The sequence below is a fragment of the Alosa pseudoharengus genome, unplaced genomic scaffold (genome assembly GCF_046254945.1).
Source record: "Alosa pseudoharengus isolate Yale_2024_CS ecotype anadromous, Long Island Sound unplaced genomic scaffold, YU_APseudo_1.1 YU_APseudo_1.1_scf_23, whole genome shotgun sequence".
Classification (NCBI taxonomy): Eukaryota; Metazoa; Chordata; class Actinopteri; order Clupeiformes; family Clupeidae; genus Alosa; species Alosa pseudoharengus.
The window spans coordinates 24,445,627-24,468,167 of record NW_027468685.1 but is presented as its reverse complement, the minus strand read 5'-3'; the positions used below and the strand labels follow the sequence as shown (position 1 = coordinate 24,468,167).

The following is a 22,541-nucleotide window of genomic DNA, read 5'->3' as shown; positions in this document are numbered from 1 at the left end:
AGTAATTTCAAAGTGATTGCAGTACCAGTTTTGGCCACAATCTTACATATGGTTCCTTTAAAAGGAATTACAAACTAGAGTATCTTTGTTAAACTCTATATTACACAGAATGTGGTTCTTAGACTTATTACTTACACTTTTGTTTTAAACTAAGGCTTAGACTCATAGGTTTGGACCTACAGTATAGCCTAATAAGATTTTGTCTTTTAATTTAGATTTTATTATGCTGGCGGCTAATCACACAATTTTAACGTAGTTTGAAAGGGACAGGATTCAGGAATAGGCTACTAAGACAGGCCCCTCTTCTGTCTGACTCACCTCATGTTACCCCCTGCATTATAGACTGGCTTGACAGAAATTATGTTTTGTGTCAACATGTAGAAACACTAGGCCTACTACAGCCTTTAATTGATGAATGGAGGTGCAAATTCCTTTCTTTCACATTAACTGTAGCCGCCAGTGCATTGTAAAAGTTTTTTCCAACTTGTGTGCCGTTGCCACATTTAATTCCTACGTTTTGCCTGCATGGATGCGCGACTGAGTGCGCAATTAAATAATATGCAAGATGCAACAACCATTTCTAAGAGGCCTATAAACGGCAATTTCTGGCATTACTACTAGCATATGAATGCATTATTTATGTTGAAAGACGTGAAAGAAATGAATGACTCAGGCTTGCACAAATTCATCATTTAAAATAAAATGTTTCACTTTCGCTATCATTGCGAGAATAGGCTACAATCTGGAAAATGTTTCAAAGTTCCCTTTGAGTCTGATCGGCCCCAAAAATGTATGGGATTTCCTTAGCCTGTGCTACACCTTTCCAACAAGTTTTGTGAAAATTGTACCGGTAGCTGCGATATTGTTGACAGCCCTACCTCACCGCAGTAGGGTGCAGTAAATGGTATAAATAGCTTATGATAGCGCACGTCACTAACGAAAAACGGAAAACCACCAGGACAAACCACTCAAGGGTGTAGGCTACTCTGGAACCATCACTAGGTCACTAATTTTTGCATTATTTATGTTTGATTACATTTCAGATGGTGGTGCGTGTTGATTTCCTGTAGGCCTAGTATGACGCTTTTTTCTGTCTTTATTTTTCTATGTCCGTATATTGGGGGGGACACTTTGGACATATTTGAATATTGGGGGGGACACATCCCCCTCAATGTCTATGGTGACTACGGCCCTGCCATCGAGTATTCTTCCTCTGTCACTTCTCATCTCCTTGACATGAAATCGTGCTTCACCTCTCTCTCTCTCTGTGTCTCTGTCTGTCTGTCTGTCTCTGTCTGTGTCTCTCTCTCTCTCTCTCTTTCTTTCTTTCTTTCTTTCTTTCTTTCTTTCTCTCTTTCTCTCTTTCTCTCTTTCTCTCTATGTCTCTGTGTCTGTCTCTCTCTTTCTTCACCCAGTGCTTGACACCTGACAAAGCAATCCGTTCTCTCTCTGTTTTGTCCCCTCATTCCGTCGGCACGTTCATTCTCTCTCTCCCTCTCTCTCTTTCCCCCCTCTCGCTTTCTGTCCATCAGCAAGACTCTTTAGTCACCAGCTCCTGCCGAGCACAGGAGCGCCCACACAGTGACCCTGAACCATCACATAACATGAGAGAGAGGGAGGTAGAGAGAGGGAGGTAGAGAGAGGGAGGTAGAGAGAGGGAGGTAGAGATAGAGAGGTAGAGATAGAGAGAGGGAGGTAGAGAGAGGGAGGTAGAGATAGAGAGAGGGAGGTAGAGAGAGGAGAGGAAGAGATACAGAGAGAGAGGAAGAGAGAAAGTGAGAGAGAGAGAGAATAAGCAATAGGGAGAGAGTCAGCAGACCATAGTCAGAACCCCGTTGTTGCTATTCTTCCCACAAGTGTGCCTGAGTCTTATGTAACCAGTGTTTTCAGGGTCTCCTCCCTCCCCCACCGCCGCCTTTGTCTCTGCTGGACAAATTTGAACAATCTCATCCTCCCTTTTTTTCATCACGGCGACATTGAATAATTCATAGGTGCTGAGAGCAAAGCCCCACTGAGAGAGGGTGCTGTTGTTGTTGCCAGAGAGGGTTGGAGAAGGGAAGGAGTTGAATGCCCAATGATGGAGGTTTTTAATATTTCATCCACCCCCATCTGTGTAGATCGATGCAATCCATACCCCCTCACCCAGCTTGGTAAATGCTAAGGAGCAATGGCATTTTCAACTAAGAGGTCCCTAAGCATGTTTGAGCGTGTGAATGGAACGCTGAAGATTAGCTAGTAGGCTAATGGTTAGCATGTGGTGGAGGGTCAAGGGGACTAAAACCGCTAACAGGAGGAAGGATCTCTAGCAGCCTCTTCAGTGAGTGAGTGAGTGAGTGAGTGAGTTGGGAGGGTCGGGCCTGGAGCTGCTGGTACTGTTTAGCCAGAGGTCAGGATGTGGTGCACCTGACGGGGCCTGCTTGAGCATGAAACCGGGGCACCTGTTTCCTGTCATTGCTCTTTCATCGATGTAGTGTCGGCCAGCTCCTTAACTTTTGGCCTCTTGCCTCTCCCTCCCTCTCTCTTTATCAGCCTCCCTCTTTTTCTTTCTTGTTCTCTCCATCTCTCACTCTTGCTTCCTCTCGACCTTTCGCTTCTCTCTCTCGTGCGCTCCGAACTGGTTTTCTTCTTCTCACCGTGTCGCCGCCCGCGGGTGACGCAGCCTCTTGGCTCGTGGTCAGGTTCTCACAAGGTGTGTGGGTGAGTTCCGTTGGACACGGATGGGAAAACAAATGACATTGTTTTATGTGCCTAATACTGGCAGAATAGGTGAGTAGTGGAGAAGGGTGTAGCGTAGCGGGGGGGGGGGGGGGGGGGGTGCAGAGGCGGTAGTGCGAGGGTGGGGGTGGTGTTGGCTGTGATGGGGGTGGTGAGTCAGAGAACAGGCTGACTCACCACCACCAGGAGCCGGGCTGTAGTTCCTGTGCTGACGGATGGATTGGGAGGGGGTGGGGTGGGAGTAGAGTGGAGTGACCGGCAGTCACAGAGATCGTGAGGTTGTGTCCGAGACCTGCGCTAGGTTCACATGCATCACGCCACTTCTGCTGATGCATGCAAGGAAATCTAAGGAACAGGATGCATGTTCACTTGCATTCTCTGTTTATTTTTAGGGTCCTCTGTTTTAGTGTAAACAGTATGCCTGCCCTAACAACTAAAAGCTGCCTTGCCCCACAATATAGCATATACTGTACAGAAGAGAAGACTGTCATAGACACACCGTCAGTAGGGTGAAACTAACTTGTGTTGTGATGGTCTAATCCCAGCTCACATTGTCCATCAGAAGGTAAACAGTATAAAGCTGGTACTTCTGTTTCACACTAATGAAAAGCGCTACCATCACATGATCAATAAGAGACGTCACTGTGCAAATGTGGAGTTCCACGGATGCCACTCTGTTTGCACCAGGCGTGGTAGTGGGCCTCTGTTTCACATGCAGATTGTTGACTGGCAAACCTTCTGGACTGCATTCTCTGCTGGGCTGGCGTAACCCAGATTGTTGCCCAGATTGGTCCCCAGGTTGTCTACTCAAAGTGCCTGTGTGTGTGTGTGTGTGTGTGTGTGTGTGTGTGTGTGTGTGTGTGTGTGTGTGTGTGTGTGTGTGTGTGTGTGTGTGTGTGTGTGTGTGTGTGTGTGTGTGTGTGTGTGTGTGTGTGTGTGTGTGTGTGTGTGTGTGTGTGTGTGTGTGTGTGTGTGTGTGTGTGGGTGTGGGTGTGTGTGTGTGTGAGTCACACTGAAGCACGTCTCTCAGAAGACCTCTGAGCTGAGAGCTCCGAGAGCAGATAAATAAAGCCCCCCCCCCCCCCCCCCCCCTGGACAAGGCCAGAGGCCGCAGACGGTCAAGGCTCCCAGGACTCTCACAATATGCCATAAACACCCCCCCCCTTCAGCAGCCACAACAGTGGGGGTCTGCAGGGTCTGTACACCCCCCCCCCCCTCCCCTCCAGTAGTAGTGGTGGTGGTGGTGGTGGTGGGGTCTGGTAGTATTCGTTCTAGAACGCGAGTCCACTCTCTGTGGCGCTGACCTGGTCTCAACCCTGCTTTCCTACACGGTAAATATTTCCTGTGGCCACAGCGAGTCACTCGGCTCTCAGTATTGTTCGCCATTTTTGACCTGGTGGGAAAAAAGGACCCTTGTCATTATTTACTATAATCTGACGTCCTGTTTGGATGTTTACCGGCCTTTGCTTGTTCGTTTTTTTTTTCTTTTTTTGTCATTTCTTCTTGCCTTCGTAAGAAACAAGTAATGCGTGTTTACCGACTGATTAAATCTTTTGTCGTCTGTGCGATTTTTGTTTGTATGTATAACAGCAGGTTTTGAAATAAATGGGGGAAAAAAATGAGGGGAAGGGGGGGAAAAAATCCCACGATCCTCTTTGGAAGTGGTGTCCCATAAATGGTCACAGGGCTGCGGCGGATTTGCAGGAAGTAGGTGCTGGAGTACGTCCGAGGGGGAACTGTGCGTTTTTTGGGCCGGGCCTGGGGTTTGCCTGCGTGTTTCCACACCCGTCCGCAGTGGGCGCGAACGCCTCATGTGAACGCAGCGAGCGGGCCTCTCCCCTCAGATCCTGTCTCCTTCCACATCAGAGCTGATAAAAGCTACCGGGTTCCTCGCACGTCTCCCTCTCCCTCACACACGCACACGCACACTTCCGAGTGCAGCGTCATTCCGCCCAGCTTGTGTGTTTGTTTTGAAATGATGTGAAAGAAAATGGAACCAATTGTTAGCCTACCTAACAAGCATGATTATTAAATTGTTTCATTTTGGTTTCACTTCCATAACAGTGGTAGGGCCGATTTTTGCTGTTTTGTTAGATTTCAAATTCCTGAAAATAATCACTCTTGTTGCATAGAGTAGCTACAGTAGGCTATAGTACCACTAGGCTAACAACCATAGCCAGCAAGCTTTCATTCATTTTCTTAGTTAAATGACAGGCCCAACACATTCTTGTAATATCATGGAGATGCCAGGTCACATCAATATATTTTGTTTGAGAAGCAAAGTACATGGAGTACCCAAAGTATCTTCTTTGTATAAGGTAGATCAAATGTTTGGTTCCCAAGAAATGAGTCACACTCTTGGTTCAGGGGACCATCATGGCAAAATGCATCCTTCTAACCACTCCCTGACACGCAAAGCTGCATCAATCACTTTGTGGCACTCTGACCTCGAGTGTTTTTTTAATTTACTCTGGGTTAATTTGGCAGTCTCGGACATGTCATTTTGGTGGTGTGTGTGTGTGTGTGTGTGTGTGTGTGTGTGTGTGTGTGTGTGTGTGTGTGTGTGTGTGTGTGTGTGTGTGTGTGTGTGTGTGTGTGTGTGTGTGTGTGTGTGTGTGTGTGTGTGTGTGTGTGTGTGTGTGTGTGTGTGTGTGTGTGTGTGTGTGTGTGTGTGTGTGTGTGTGTGTGGCTTTCTTTTCTCTGTGTGTATCCTGTAAACTTTAATGGACTCTCTCCCCCCCCCCCCCCCCCGACAACAAACTGCGCTTTCCCTTCAGAGTCCCCCTTGGACATTTTTAAAAAGATGAAACCGTTTTTACAACACAACATGAGGCCGCAGCTGTAGCATTATGGAAAGGGGGAGAAAAAAAAACGCCCGGGGCTGAAAGCTTAACGTTTTTTATTTTACTTTTTATTATTTATTTCAATCTGACTGACGATGACTAAGCTGGTCAGCAAGCAGCAGCAGGCGGCTTCTCCCCCTCACCGCCCGCGCACTATCACCAGCTTCCACCACGGAAGGATGTGTCCAAAAGGACGCCTGTCTCCTGCTGGGAGCCTGGCCGGGCAGTCTGGCTGCTGTGCCTGTGGTCTCATCACATCGCATAACAGGCTTGGCACCGACGCGGTCGCTGGCACGCTCCCTCGCGGAAGTGAAAGCAAGCTGAAGAGGCATCTTCCCTCTTTCCTCGTTCCCCCCACCCCCCAGCCTCCTTCCTAGTGGCTTTGATCACTGACGGAGAGGTCGGCTGAGGGTGTAGGAGGAGCAGGGGGAGGGTGGTGGGGGGGGGGGGTGGACACGTGGGATGCCAATCCTATTAAAGGGGTGGTCTTTCTAGCGATACAGTTTGCTTCGTTCCGTGAAAGACGCCTTCTCGAGAACCTGTCCAAGCCAGGGCTTGATCTATCACTAAATATAGATCATGTTGATCCCACCGTGGTCATTTTTTTCCACTGTCACACACACACACACACACACACACACACACACACACACACACACACAGAGACATAAACAAACAAACAAACAACCAGGCACCAGCCCGGCTGAGGACCACTAAGCAAGTCACTTTTTTTTTCAGATCCAGCAAACAAAGGTTAGCCACAACTTTTCTCAAGGCTTCCAGTGCCCTGCACTTTCAGCACCGTTCCGTTCACTAGCACAAAGGCTTCGAGGGCTCGTTAAGGAGTGGACAGCATGAATCGCCTCTGTAACCACCGCCCCATAGGACTCATTATTTACAGAGTGCCCGCCTCAGGTGCTGGCACCTCCCTGGAATAGGTGATTAGGTGCCAGTTTGATGGTGCCCGGGGCCGGCTGAACCTACGTGACCTTCCAAAAAGAGATCCTTGCCATCCTCCTCCCTCTTTCCCCTGCCCTGCTTATGCAACTTAAATCTACGCTCCCTGTTTTTAGAGGACGGTTGCATAATGTTAGTGCGTGAGAGAGAGACAGAGACAAAACTAGAGTCCAAATGTGTACGAGTAAGAGATTTGATACACTGGTTGTATTTGATGCACAAACCTGTCATGGTCATAAAGGATAAAGAGTGGGGTCGTTGCAAAACAATGATGGGATGACACACGTCTATTTTGGGTCGGCTTTTCACGTCTTTTTTTTACCAAAGCCAAATAAAGACATCTGATATTCAAGTGTCTTTTTTTTATCGTGGTATTTGTCTGGGACGTTTGAGTGCAAGAGTGAGAACACAGCACATCATTTTCATTCTTGATCTAAAATCATCCAAACGACGTAAGCTTGACGTAATTTTAGTTCTCACAGTCTCTCTGCATCACACCCTCTCACACACAGAGCACTCGCGCTCCATCACAATTAATAAATGATGAGATCACTGCCGTCATCTTTTGTTCCTTAAGCACAAACCGTGCTGCAAAAAAAGAGCTACGTTGCCAGCTGTGTTGCCTAGCCATGTCTGCTTGCAGTGCCCACGATATTACTTTTACCCCGTCTCCAGCGAATCAGACGGCAGGAAACCAAACGTTTGACCTGTTCCCGAAAAAAGCAACACAGAGCAAAAACAATGAAAGGTATATTTTATGGAGTGACCCCAAGGGGTGGGGCTGTTGCCAGTCTGGGGTGGATTACTACAACCGGCCACTGCTGACCATGGCGGGCTATTTATGGCCGCCTTTTCCTGTCGCGTAGGGAGTGTAATATTTTGAATGAAACGCTCCGTGCTTAAGAGGAAACCAATCCCATTGAGGGAAAGAGGGAAAAAATGACATGACATGGCTTTGAGCTCTCCCCCTGCATTGAGCTGTGCATGAACCCAGGGATGGGGGATTAGTGGCGTGACACAATAACAGCTGCCTGTTAAACCCTGACCTCACGTGTGAGCATTAACTTTTTTTTTTGTTTGTTGTGTTGATAGTATTGTAGATTTATAGTTGTTTTTCTAATAGGCTCTCTCTCTCTCTCCCTCTCCCCCCTCTCTCTCTCTGTCCATGTCTATCTTTCAATCTGCAGGTCTTCCAGAACAATACTACAGCTTGACGTGGTTCCTGAGTCCCGTCCTGGGCCTGATCTTCACGCCGCTGATTGGCTCGGCTAGTGACCGCTGCACGCTGCGCTGGGGCCGCCGGCGCCCCTTCATCCTGGCGCTGTGCGTTGGTGTGCTCCTTGGCGTGGCGCTCTTCCTCAACGGCTCGCTCATAGGTAAATCCCATCTGAGGGCCCCCTCGGTCAGCTGACCACTGTGCACCTTCACCATTCTAATGGTGAAAAACAGTAAGGAAGTACACACATACTGGGTCTATGAGTGCAGGACTTTGCACAGTGCACAATAAGTATAAGTATATATACTCTTTTGATCCCGTCAGGGAAATTTGGTCTCTGCATTTATCCCAATCCGTGAATTAGTGAAACACACACAGCACACAGTGAACACACAGTGAGCAAACACTAACCTGTTGTTGTTGCAAAGAGTAGCCTATAGTACAGTACAGTAGCCTATAGTACCACTAGGCTAACAACCATAGCCAGCCAGCTTTAATTTATTTTCTTAGTTAAATGACAGGCCCAACACATTCTTGTAATATCATGGAGATGCCAAGTCGCATCAATCATTTTTTTTTTTGAGAAGCAAAGTACATGGAGTACCCAAAGTATCTTCTTTGTATAAGGTAGATCAAATGTTTGGTTCTCAAGAAATTAGTCACACTCTTGGTTCAGAGGACCATCATGGCAAAATGCATCCTTCTAACCACTCCTTGACACGCAAAGTTGCATCAATGACTTTGTGGCTTTGTGACTCTGTCCTCGAGGCTCACACACAGCACACAGTGAACACACAGTGAGCACACACGCACACCTGGAGCAGTGAGCTGCCTGCTACAGCGGTGCTCGGGGAGCAGTGAGGGGTTAGGTGCCTTGCTCAAGGACACTTCAGCTGTGGATGTGGGCATGGGAGAGCAGTGCTCAACCACTTTCCCACATTTTTCCTACTGGGTTGGGGATCGAACCGGCAACCCTTCGGTTACAAGCCCGAAGCCCTAACCAGTACCACATGGCTGCCCCACTCGTGACTCATCATCACACAACAATCGTTGAACGATCCAAACGTCTGGCTCATAGGTGTATCACATTTGTAGGCTAGTCAGCCATTGAGCACTTTCACCATTACCGTGCAAGTTAAGTTAAGGAAATACTCAGGCTGGATCGATGAGTGCAGAGATCTTTCCATGTTTAATGCACAGTGCATCTTCTTAAAGATCCTGAGCTGCGAATTAAATGAAAAAGGGCAACCACCAACCATCAAAAAGGTCATGTCTAGGGAGAAATATAAAGACAAGGAGGGGAAAAGCGTTCAGTGGAGTGCTAATCACTGTAACTCAAAAGCTTTTTAGATGTGTGCTACCACAGAGTAGACTAAAATGAGGGCTATCTTGTGTAGGTGCTGTTTGATCTTAAGACTAAAAGTGGATTTGAAATATAGCCTGTTCTCCCAGATCTCCCACCACAGGCTGAAGCTGTTGAGAATATTTGGCCTCCCAATCTCCAGGAGTAGTTTAGGTGTCACTCTCATTCTCCATGACTTGAATAACAATGTCTCTTTGCGCATAGTGGAAATGAGGAGAATTGAGATGCGTTCATTCATGTTTCAGACGTTTTGTCTGCTGAACAAGTCGGTTGATCGAGACGGTGCCAGGCGTGGCACTGTCAGACTGGCAGAGCAAGATAAGATAAGCAGGGCTGCGTAGGAGTGTGCCAGCCTAATGCCCAGGTTCGGAGGGGCCGCTGTGGATCCTGGCACGTACAGACGGATCATTTGACTCTGCGACAGTCAGCTGGTGTGATTTCTATTTGCGACAGGAATTCACACTTTCAGTTGCACAGGGTGCCTGTCTGAGAACGAGCCACACAAGCACTCACAGTGCACCCACGGACATGCGCACAGTACACACAGTATACACTCATAAAATGTCAACAAAATTATTCAAAAATTATTCAAAATTAGCCAAGGTGTAATAAGTAATTATAGGTCCATATCTTGCTTATCTAGAACATAACGAGTGTAGTTATTACTCCCGTTTAACCTGTCGTTTGCCTTTGATAAAATGAACAATACCATTATTAATTTTCCTTTCATAGAGAGCATTTATGTACAGTATCTCCTTCATAATTTTATAATGGCCATTTGTAATGATAAAGATGAATACCTCATTTCTTCATTGATTTGGCAGAAGGAACAATAAGTGTTATCGAAATAATGACCCAAGCCACAGATTTATGTAAAAAATAAATATAAGCCCAGATGAAAACAATATAGACGTCACTGTTCACGACACATCAATGAACGGCAATACATACAAAGCCAATACAGATACACATTTCCACATTACACGAACACTGGCTCAGCTAAGTCAATTGTGAGGTGGGGTCAGTGAGGGGGGGGGGTATCCCTTTGTCCATCAGTTTATATAATAAGCTGAGGAAAATTATTTCCTCTCAGGTTGCTAATACTCAAGTCACTCTGGAGAAAGGATCAGTAGCCTTAGTTAAGTTGGATGCCCTTCAGCCACCTGACCAATTACAAGGAAGCTAAAGGGGAAGTGTCAAAACACATTTAGGCTGTCCAGTTGGCATTTTGCTCCGGTACACACGACACCACAGCCGCTGCCAAATAGACTGACCTTGACTTGGGAGTCTCGCGTTTGGGAATTGTGCGAACAGCAATTTAAGGAAAGAAACACCTGTGAGTTTGTTTGTTTGGTAGCCAGGGTACAGCAAGTAACTATGTCAGCACTCCAGCTCTGTGACCAGCTCGTAGACAAGGAGACAGTCTGGGATCGTGGGACAGCAAGTGGGCTAGACTCCTCGTAGTGAGTGTATATGTGTCCCTTTTTTAGCGTGTGTGTGTGTGTGTGTGTGTGTGTGTGTGTGTGTGTGTGAACCCTGTCATTCTCCGTGACATGGGAAAGGACTAGGAACCAGTTCACAGGGAAATGTTTCCTGTTGTGCCCCCTTTTCTACCTTTCATTGCCTATCTGAAACTGCTTCCTGTCTCCAGCGCTAGCTTGCTGTGCGGCAGCTCCATTGTCAGGAAGAAAGGCTTTGCTTACAGCACACTCCAGCGCTGACTCAAGGGGGGCCATGAGATGCGTTCTCTCTCCCTCTCCCTCCCTCCCTCCCTCTCTCTCTCTCTATCCCTCCCACTGTGCTTCATGTTGATTAGCTAAATATGTTCGCTAAACAGATTTCCCTTGTGTGACTGTTTAAATGATAAAGCATGTTTGTGTCGCACGGGCGGAAAGTCAGCAAGCATTGCTGTATTTCTGCAGCTGTTGGAAAGCTTAAGGTACAGCACTGTACTGACAGAGGTCATGCAACGGGCATCGTTGACATAACCATGTTGCCTATAGCCTAGTCAAATGCAATTCTGATGCACAGTCAATGTATTCAATTTGCGTGTGTGTTCAATATGTCTGTGACCAAAACAACATGCTCAGGCACGCAAGGACACACACGCACACGCACACACACACACACACACACACACACACTCTGTGATGATGGCCCAAACAAGGCACAGAAAAGCATGCCCTGGGTCAAAGTCAAAGCGTCAAAGGACAGATGTATCATGGGAGATGGGCAACGACCAGGGGGAAGAGGCTCTGTGTGTGTGTGTGTGTGTGGGTATGGGGGAGTGTGAGTGAGCCAATACACAGATACCAATCAACATGGGTAGATGTGTTATCCCTTGCAACATGGGTTCAATACCATCACTGTGTGTGTGTGTGTGCAATGACTATGTGTACTTGTAACTGGGGCAGATGGTTGTAGTGAATCAATGTGTTTACCTAAAACTTGTTATTGTGTGAGTGAGTGCATGTGTGTGACTGAGTGTGACTGAGTGTGAGTGTGTGTGACTGAGTGTGTGGGAGTGCTGTCTCTGCTCCCTGCCTGGCGCAGTCGGGCCGGTCAGTGTCTCCCCACGTCCCTCAGGCTAAGTTACTGCCTAGCTGCACTAACACTGTTACGTGCTCCATGTGTTCTGTCCGCGCTAGGTCTCGCCCTCGGTGACGTGCCGAACGAACAACCCATCGGGATCGTGCTGACCGTGCTGGGGGTGGTGGTGCTGGACTTCTGCGCGGACGCCACGGAAGGCCCTATACGGGCCTACCTACTGGACGTGGCCGACACGGAAGAGCAGGACATGGCCCTCAACATCCACGCCTTCTCCTCAGGTACGGCCCATGTGCAGCATCAGTGTCTGCCACATCCCTGGTGACTGCCTCATCTCCGCACCAAAGTAAACTACACAAGACTCTGACAGTGTGAGACTGGTGTAAAGCCCTATAGAGGAGACACATTAACTAGAGTGAAGCTGAGTTTCACATGGCAATGATTAACATGCATAGATTAGAATGCATAGAATGACAAAATTGCCTGTGTGTATCACACTGGCAACTTAAGCACTATATACTACAATGCTATACCAAAGATCCTTGATTACTAGCTTTAAAGCTCTACTTTAACCCTCTCTGGCTATAACCCCTTTTAGTTCTTCTGACTTGAGAACTTGAGACACAAGTGATGTTTAAGTTACTCATTTAAGATGAAACTGAATTTTAATTTTATTTTATTTTTTATACTTTTAAAACAAATTTGTGTGAGTAAATGTACCTCTTTATTTTTGAATTACTTAATTACTTAATCTTTTACAAAAACACTCCTCTTGACCAGGCTTTACTCCACAAATGTGTGAATGGAGTGAGTCCAGATGCACCACCCAAGGCCTGCTTTGATAATGGGGAGCACTGGCCAATGGCAAATATTAAACAACACATTCACTGGGACTATGTTCAGGCACGCTGTTATAAAGAAACGTGTCAGCAAGTTCCCACTGTATTATGTAACATTAAACAGGCGTGCATTATCATTATATATTTAACAAGGTGTCCATAATTGAGGGTTACTTGGTCGGATGCCAGGCTGGCTGAGACTGCTGAGTCCTCATGGCTAAATCTGTCATTGTTGGAGTCTCAAAGTCATTAAGGCCTTTAACTTATCAGTGTTGGAATCAAATATTTTGGATCACTTTTAACTCCTGTTCAGTTTGTTCTTTATCCTAAAACAGAGCTGTGTTTAGACATGATTGGCTTATTCCAGAGCTGTTGCTAATCTCTGACTCTGTCTGTGCGTGCAGGTCTTGGTGGAGCTGTGGGCTACGCGCTGGGCGGCCTAGACTGGACCCACACCTTCCTGGGCCGGACGTTCAAGTCGCAGGAGCAGATCCTGTTCATGTTTGCGGCCGTGCTCTTCACCGGGTCAGTGGCGCTGCACCTGTTCAGTATCGAGGAGCTGCAGTACAGCCCGCAGCAGGACCGGCTGGACGAGGAGGGCGACACGCTCTCCTCGGTCAAGCTCAACGGCAGCCTGGCCCATCACGGCCAGCCGCACCTGCTGCTGGACGACGAGGACGAGGACGGCGACGAGCGCTGCGACCTCTACGACGAGGAGGACGAGCGGGACGAACTGGACATGGAGTTCCTGGACGTGGAGATGGTGCGGAGCAAGAGCGACTCGGTGCTGGCCATGGCCGACGCCACGCTGGACCACCTGGAGGCCGACGCGTCCTTCCTGCGGCAGATCGAGCCGTCCATCTTCGCCGACCGGCTGTCGTCGTACCACGGCTCGCCGCCCAGGCGCAGCAGCAGCGCCGGCAGCCAGGACTTCCTGCGCATGGCCAGCCGGGCCAGCGACGGACCGTCCGGCGGCGGCGGAGGAGGAGCGGGGACCGCCCGCTTTAGCCGCCTGTCGGCGTTCCTCCAGGAGCTGGAGCGCGAGGGCGGCGAAGAGGCACTGCTCAACAACTGCCAGCTGGACGACTCGCCCAAGTCGCCCAACGGCCACGCGGGCGGCGGCGGCGACGCCGGCGGCGACGCCAACGGCGTGGGCGCCAATGGCCGGCCGCGCTCGGGCCCCTCGGGCCTCAAGGCCTCCAGCGCCAACGCCTCCATCCGCCGCCGGCGCCACACCTTCTACCGCCAGCCGTCCTGCACCTTCTCCTACTACGGCCGCGTGGGCTCCCACCGCTACCGCTACCGGCGCGCCAACGCCGCCCTCCTCATCAAGTCGTCGCGCAGCATGAACGACATCTACGAGATGCAGAAGCGGCAGCAGCGCAAGCGCACGACCACCACAGCCAAGCGCGCGCGCCACCAGAGCGGCAACACCAACTCCAGCGGCGACACGGAGAGCGAGGAGGGCGAGACGGAGACCACCGTCCGGCTCTTGTGGATGTCCATGCTGAAGATGCCCCGGGAGCTGATGCGCCTCTGCATCTGCCACCTGCTCACCTGGTTCTCCATCATCGCAGAGGCCGTCTTCTACACTGACTTCATGGGCCAGGTCATCTTCGAGGGAGACCCTACGGTAAGGATCATGGATATAAAAATGGCACGTGGCATCAAAGCAGCAAACCTCTTAGCAATGGGTTACATATACTATTGATGGCATCATACACTATTGATGGTATCATACACTATTGATGGTATCATACACTATTGATGGTATCATATATATTGATGGTATCATATATATTGATGATATTATACCATGATATCCAGCGGTAAATTTGCAATCTATGAGCCACTGTTAGACCATTCACATGCCTCTCTAAGATGACATTAACAAAAATGTCTTCCAAAGAGTATCACCTTAATTCAGTGCTAGTCGCGCAGTTGCAACAATGCTGAAAGTCCTGCTCATTCATCGGAAGGGTGAGTTTGCTGCTGGACTGATGCCGTGTGTATGTGTTGTGTATGTGTTGTATCAGGCTGCTGCCAACTCTACAGCTCTGTATAACTATCATAAAGGAGTGCAGATGGGCTGCTGGGGACTGGTCATCTACGCTGCCACAGCTGCCGTGTGCTCAGGTGAGACACACAGAGAGAGAGAGAGATAGATAGATAGATACAGTCAGCCACACACACACACACACAAAATAAAACACACACACACACACACACACACACACACACACACACACACACACACACACACACACACACACACACACACAAAATAAAACACACACACACACACACACACTAATAAAGTAGTCACACTCTGCCACATATACCAATACCTATACAGACTTGCAGACGCCTACTCACAACACGCCATATACAGTAGCAGATCCACTCACAGAAGCATACAGATGCAAATGTGCAGACACTAACAGAGCAGGTTTACTGGCCAAATATACACAGACATGTGGCAGGTACCCACCCCCTGACTGCCACAGTGGACCCTCTGTCCCCATCTTAATTTCCCATCTGATGTCTCTGCTTCCTGTTGCCCTTCATACAGCGCTACTCCAGAAGTACCTGGACAACTTTGACCTCAGCATCAAGGTCATCTACATCCTGGGCACGCTGGGCTTCTCCATCGGCACGGCCGTCATGGCCATGTTCCCCAACGTCTACGTGGCCATGGTGATGATCAGCAGCATGGGGGTCATCTCCATGAGCATCTCCTACTGCCCGTACGCACTGCTCGGCCAGTACCACGAAATCAAAGAGGTGAGAGGTCATGTTGATTATTCACTTAGGGAGGCTGAGGAGTACCATTCTCAATAGATACAGTGCTATTGAGGCAGAGCTAATAGAGCACATCTACTCTGTTCATGCGCTCATGTTGTAGGATTTCCATGACGCATGAAACTGTTCTTTTGGGGTCGGTTTCTGGCACACTGATTAAGCCTCTACTTAGGCTCAAAAAGAACCTGAATGAAAATCCCCATTAAAAAGAAGCTTTTAGTCGAAGACTAGGCTTAATCCTTGAACAGCAAACCGGCCCATAGTGATTGATATGAATGGTGTAAGTACAAAGTACTTGACATCAATAGCTAATCGGAAATTAGCTAAATTAGTGGTGGTGTTCACGTGTTTTCCTCTCCGTTTCTTTCAGTACATCCACCACAGTCCAGGCAATTCCAAGCGAGGCTTTGGCATCGACTGCGCCATCCTGTCGTGCCAGGTGTACATCTCTCAGATCCTGGTGGCGTCGGCGCTGGGCGCCATGGTGGAGGCCACGGGCAGCGTGCGCGTCATCCCCATCGTGGCGTCCGGCGGCTCCTTCCTGGGCTTCCTGACCGCGTGCTTCTTGGTCATCTACCCGCAGGACGGCGACGGGGCACACGGCAAGGGCGAGCAGGCCAAAGCGCTGACGTCCTCGTCGGCGACCTCGTCCCTGGAGGTCGTGGAGAAGCCCAGCGTGCTCAAGCTGACCCGCAAGGGCGCCGCCACCACCACCTGCAAGGTGGAGTGCGAGTCCACCCTGTGACCGTGCACAAGGAACGAAGTGCATGAAAACAGACTAGCGTATGACAAACAAGACGCAACGCAATGCAGCACTCCACAGCGATTGTGACAAACAACATACACACACACTCATACACACACACTCACACACACACACTCATACACACACACACACACACACACACACACACACTCATACACACAGCCTCAAAGTGGTAGTCACCAATGAGGCATAAAACATTCCCATCAGTGCACAGTGCCCTCCGATCTCATTCTCTTGCATGCGTCCAGGAGAGAGAGAGAGAGAGAGAGAGAGAGAGAGAGCGAGAGAGAGGACCAGAGGATAGAACTTGAAACAAGAGACTAAAAAAGCTGTTTCTTCATTTCGTCCTCAGTTCATTTTTGTTTTTGTGTGTGTGTGTGTGTGTGTGTGTGTGTGGGTGTGGGTGTGTGTGTGTGTGTGTGTGTGTGTGTGTGCGCGCGTGCGCGCATGTTTTTTTTTTTCTCGAGCTTGTGGGCCTGGCCTGGCCGGACTCAGGGCTGCGGTGTGGAGCGGGCACTTGCCCGTCTCTCCCTCTCAGGGCCACCAGGGGGCGTCCCTGGACTGGACACATCAGGGGTCAGGGGGGGAAGTGTGTTCAGGATGGTGTGGAGGAACTCTGTGAAAGACACACACCTCTCCCACTCACTTTTACCCCCCAATGTAAAGATGGAAAGGAAAGTTTAAACAAAAATGTCTGTGAGAATATTTCCTTTGAATATACATATAGAGATATATACATACATATACAAACATTTATATTTTCCCTTAAGTTATTATATTTAGCATTTTCTTTTCTTGTTCGACCTGATGTCTCATGATGACTGGAGACATTGCAGTTACCAAAAGTTGCCCAGTTAAACGACTCTTATCAGAGTAATGTTTTACTTTGTGGACTTGTAGACTTCACTTGGCTTTATTTAAAAATACAAGAAAGCTGGTGTGTTTAGGTGCTCACATCGTCAGGAGCGCTCTGAGATTTTGGGGTCATTCCCCGAGTTGGGCATCGAAGAGCTCAATTTTGACACCTGGATAAGGCACTATGGCAGTACCTGAGGGGGTTTGCCTGGGTCTTCTGGAGCGGTCTCATTGGGTCCATCTGGTGTTCGTTTTAACCAGATGTTTCAGGTCCACACACATCCTCAACCTTTCTGCGCAAAGTCTGACATTGCCACCTCAAGGGCATTAGATCTCATGGTGGTCGAAGGCGGTCGAAACACTTTTTAGAATCGATATAACAAATAAAAAATCTCAATGCTGCATCAGAGTTGTAGAGTATTAGCCTGATACCAAATAAAAGAGAAGGAACAGGATGGAGAAGTGGAGCGCATTTGAAAGGACATTTGTTTTTGTTTTTCTCAGCTCCCTTCGTTTTCGTTTCTTTAATCTTTTGGAGTTGGCTGTCTCTCGACACAAGGTCAATGCTCTTTGCTGGATGTCACTTCAGAGATGTTTATATCCAGGTGTGCCTGTCCTTGGAGGAGACAGGGGGGTGGTGGTTGGGTGGGGGGGGGGCGACTTTAGGGGAGTTTGAGGCTGATGGTGCCTGTTGCTGGCAGCACTTTTGTGGCAGAACTTGAACCTGTGCAGGAAATACCATTAAGACAAATGTAGCGGCGTGTGTCTTTTTTTTTTTCTCTCTTATTTTTTTGTTTTTCTTATCCCTTTTTTTGTCCTGTCCTCCAAACACAATCTCCTATGTTTGTTTCTGACAAACAAAAACAGTATTGAGTTGAGTTAAGTCCTCTCACTAGTCTGTTTACATTTGCACCTGGTTGCTGCATGTGCGGCAATGGAGTGGGAGTTGGATGAAAGAAGAGAGTAAGACTTTAGTTAAGTCTTTCTCTAAAATTCCCCACACAGTCAGATCTTCCACACAAGTCCTCACCGTGATTCAATCTCCTTTTCACTCTTATGTTTGCACAGCTTAAGATGGGGACAAAGACCATGGTGATGACCCATAGCTGTGGCCTAACAGTTCTCCATAGGGAGAAATCGCTGTATGTTTAGGCGTATTCAGGGCATATTGTTCTGCGCCCTAAAACCTTTTTTTTCTCCAATGGCATGTTCATAGGGCAGAGTAGGGCCCTTTAGTTCTGAGTTCTGCCCTCCTTTTTACAAAGCTATCAGTCGGAGGTGTAATGTTACCACAGGTATATATATTTTTCTTCTTCTAAAAAATGGTTTCCATTTTACATTACTTATGATGGTAATACTTCTGTTCCATAGAAGTAGAGAATCGAATAAACGCCGAAGTACATTTTCAGTGTCTCAGAGAAGCCAAACTTCAGGACAGACAGTACACAAAAAAATATTGTTTTCCCTTACTGAGAAATCAGGCAAATAATCAGTTGCAATAATGCTATCTGCCTCAGTAAAGTTAATTTGTTTTATAACACTGGGGTGAAATTGTCATGCATGAATGGTTGTTGGTATATTCTAGTTACTACAGAAATGTATTCATAGATTTTTTTTTTTTTGAGAACAGCTGTCTTTCTTTAAATACTTGAAGTGCAAACTGGGTGTTTCTGAGAAGCAATGGAGTATGTATTCAGCTCCAGAACTCTTGCTGCAGATGGCAGAATGTTGACATGGAGTGATTTGAATTAGGCCTTGCTTGGGGAGTAGAACTTTTGATTCCATCAGGTGACAATGTCAAGTACTGAATGTAATATTTGTTTGTTTTTCTATGTGTTACGAGCAGAAGATCTGACATTGCACAGAACTTGCACATACAGTTTTAGAAAATCATCTTGCAAAAGAAAAAAATAACTGAACTGTGGATATTTATTTTTTGACCTCTTGGTAAATGGACACTTCAACTTTTATTTAAAGAAAATATATATACAGAGAGATATATTTACAGTAGAGTTAATGCAAGGGATGTGGGTTGGTTACGACTGGAATACAGTTGTGAGTGAGCGAGCGTGTATGTGCGTGTCAGTCTCTGTGTGGTCCATCACGCAGTGTATGTTTGTGTGTGTGTGTGTGTGTGTGTGTGTGTGTGTGTGTGCACACGCGATAAAAATCACACCTCAATTTTTTCCCTTTCCTCACGTCTTTACAGTCTGTCTGGTTTACAAATCACACTTTAAATCCCACTGCGGAAAATTTTATTTCTTGAACAGACTTTTTTTGTCCTAAGAATGCACCGGTTGCTTTTTTCAGTTATTTTATTAATCATAGGAAAATGTAACTGTCTCTCACGTCTTCACTGACAAATTATGTTACACATTTTGAGTCTTAGAATGAAATGGGAGTCAGAATTTTTCTCTTGAGGAAATGTATATGGATGTTACTTCAAGGAAAAAAAAAAAACTATGAATGGGGAAATACAGACTAATTGCAGTGTACTATATGCCTTGTTATTCAAAGTTGTAAATATTCATTTTGCTGCTATTAAAAAGCTGATTATTTTATATTAGGATTTTTTTTCTATAAGACATGTATATAAAGTCTGTACATAAGCTTGAGCCTTCTAATATAGAAACATTGGAAAAAAACACTGTATTGAATGCACCTTTAAAGAATCTTAACCAAACTGTTTCCTGTCTGTTTATTTTATTTTGACTTCTCTCTGAACTCATTTAGAATGTCTCTCACTAAGTTGCAGACATGACATGCAATCACTTGCTGGCCTTAGCAGAGGTGGACGAAGTACACAATTTATTTACTAAAGTGAATGTTGCTAAGTCAGATTTTTTACTTAAGTTGAAGTACAGAGGTACTTGCTTTTAAAAATACTTAGGCCTAAGTACCGTATTCAGAAGTATACCTATTTTTCCTTTTTAATGTATTGTAATGTAATGTTTAATTGGTCATTAATATGGTATAAATCCTTTGGTTGGTCATAAGACTTGAAGAGACCTTTAGTTCCTTACATCCAACAAAAAAGTATTACCTTTTTTCGTAACTTTGCAACTGTTCAAATGGATGCAATAATATAATTTAAACCATTATTCATTCTCTGTTCACAAATCTAAAACATTCTCACTACCGAATATAAAACCAGATAACTCCATTATGAGTAGATTATTTATCGTTTAATAATGTAGGCTAAAGATATAGCTATGTGGTGAATGCCAGATTGTCAAAATTTCATTCCAATTTCGCAATGGCCATGGAGGATAGCCTGGTTAACACCAGACCACTTCTCGAATCTCAATTGCTAGGTTTGTCTGGGTTCTCCCAGGCTAAATGGAGGATGTTCTGATAAGAAATCTATTGTCACCATCATTACCACAGCCAATTCAGCCAAGTTCAAATTTAACTATTGAAAAAATTAACTTCAAGATGATCGCATTATTGCATTTAAAGAATCAAATGTGGTGAAAAGTAACGAGTACTTCATGCTCATATTTCAAATGTAGTGGAGTCAAAAGTACAGTATTTGTCTTTCAAATGTAGTGGAGTTTTCCCAAAAATATTAATACTCAAGTAAAGTATTAACTAAGTAAATGTACTTATACTGTCCACCTCTGGGCCTTAGAAACTAAAACTTAAGTGTTTTTTTTTTTATTATTATTCAGTGTCCACGTGTTAAAAAATATATAGGGTGATATAGGCTGACTGACTGGTGTGAGCCTCTAGTGTATGTGTAATCTTGTGCCAATACGTTGTCACACTGCTGCTAGCACATCGGTCTTTTCCCTGTTGTGAATCAGGATGTTGGCACCCCCTGGTGGACTGCAGATGTAAATGTTTTCTGCAAATGTAACTAAATGTTGCCATCTTGTGACCATATTCTTTGCCTTTATAATTGCTGCAGAAATCCATAAGAAAACTTTAATGGTTTCGTAAGAAACCCATGACGATCTTGAAATATATTATACATGATGCACATATGTTATCCAGTTGCTTTTTGTGACTAGAGTTAGCTGGGTTATCTGGCAGTCTACAACCCCAAAACAGAAAAGGTTGGGATGTTGTGTAAAATGTAAATAAAAACAGAATGTGATAATATACAAGTCTCGTACAAGTACGTAAACCTGTATTTAGCAGCAAAAAGGACATAGACAACATATCAAATGTTGAAAATGAAAATGTGGACTATTTCATGAAAAATATATGTTAATTTTGAATTTGGTGCCAGCAACATGTTTAAAAAAAAGTTGGGACGGGAGCATGTTTACCACTGTGCTGCTTCACCTCTTCATTCACAAAATTCTGTAAATGTTTATGAACTGAGGAGACCATTTGCTACAGTTCTGAGAATGAAATGTTGTCCCATTACTCCCCGATATAGGATTTCAGTACCAGGGTCTGGATTTTCCAGATTTCAGTTGCTCAACTGGGGTATTCTTAGTCATGTTTTTCATTCCATTATGCACCTAATTTGACAAATCTGAACGGCAGACAGTCCATCTTAGCACCTGGACTCTTCCTCTATGGAGAAATACTATTTAAATATGTGCATAATTCATTTTGACATTGTTTTCCTGAAATATTCAAGGTACTAGTCCCTGGAAAAGCTGTAGGCACTAATGCTCCTCCACACCGTCATAGATGTTGGGTTTGGAACTGAGCACTAAAACAAGTTGGATAGGTTGGATACTTGGATAGGCCCTCTCCTCTTTAGCCCAGATGAGTCCATGATTTCCAAAAAGAATGGCAAACTTTGATTGGTCTAACCACAGGAGCTTTTTCCATGTTACCTCAGTCCATTTTAAACAAGCTCAGGCCCAGATAAGAGGGTGGTATTTTCTGTATCATGTCTCAATACAATTTTATCTGTTACAATTTTGGCTGCAGATTTTGAATTAAGTATCAAACTGTGCACATAGACAATGGTTATCAGAGGTTTTCCTGAGCCCATACAATGACAGGTCTGGAAACAGGTCTGGTGTTGATGCAGTGCCATCTGAGGTCCAAAAGACCACGGCCATCCAAAGTGTTTTTCAGCTCTATCCCTTGTTTGCAAAGATTTCTCTGGATTCTCTAAATGTTTTAATAATATTATGTCTGTAGATGATTAACTCCCCAAAAAACTTTTCCAGCATTTTGTTACCCCGTCCCAACTTTTTTTGAAACATGTTGCTGGTATCAAAGTCGAAATTAACATATATTTTCCATGAAATAGTCAAATTTGTAATTTTCAGCATTTGATGTTGTCTGTTTCCTTTTTGCAATTAAATATGAGTTTAAGAGATTTTCAGATTATTACATTGTTTTTATTCACATTTTACACAATGTCCCAACTTTTTCTGTTTTAGGGTTGTAGTATTGCCCCTATCAATAAGACTTCTTAACACTTTCCTGGAATGAGAATGTGTAGGAACACTGAGAAAAAGATATAGCCTACCGGTAATAATTATGAAAGTAATAGAGGAGCAAATGCAAATGCAAAATATCCTTTACATCCTTTACATATAGGCTATAATATTACATGTTCATTAAGCATTACCAAGTGGTGCATTCCTCCCAAACTACAAACAAACAACAGCACCAGTTGAAAATAGAAAAGAAAAATTCAGAAGAGGTAGCCTATAGTAGACCT

General features: G+C 45.8%; 1 protein-coding gene across 1 annotated transcript in view; it reads left to right on the top strand.

The window, feature by feature from the left end:
• slc45a4a (solute carrier family 45 member 4a) overlaps positions 1-19,430 on the top strand; it is a 48,571-nt gene extending 29,141 nt beyond the window's left edge. The window contains exons 4-9 of the mRNA XM_076302113.1: positions 7,703-7,891; positions 11,743-11,922; positions 12,885-14,113; positions 14,517-14,616; positions 15,053-15,264; positions 15,653-19,430. Coding sequence (XP_076158228.1) covers positions 7,703-7,891; positions 11,743-11,922; positions 12,885-14,113; positions 14,517-14,616; positions 15,053-15,264; positions 15,653-16,027 — 2,285 coding nt within the window. The 3' untranslated portion in view covers positions 16,028-19,430. The remainder of the gene's footprint in view (positions 1-7,702; positions 7,892-11,742; positions 11,923-12,884; positions 14,114-14,516; positions 14,617-15,052; positions 15,265-15,652) is intronic.
• Positions 19,431-22,541: the final 3,111 nt, after the last annotated feature.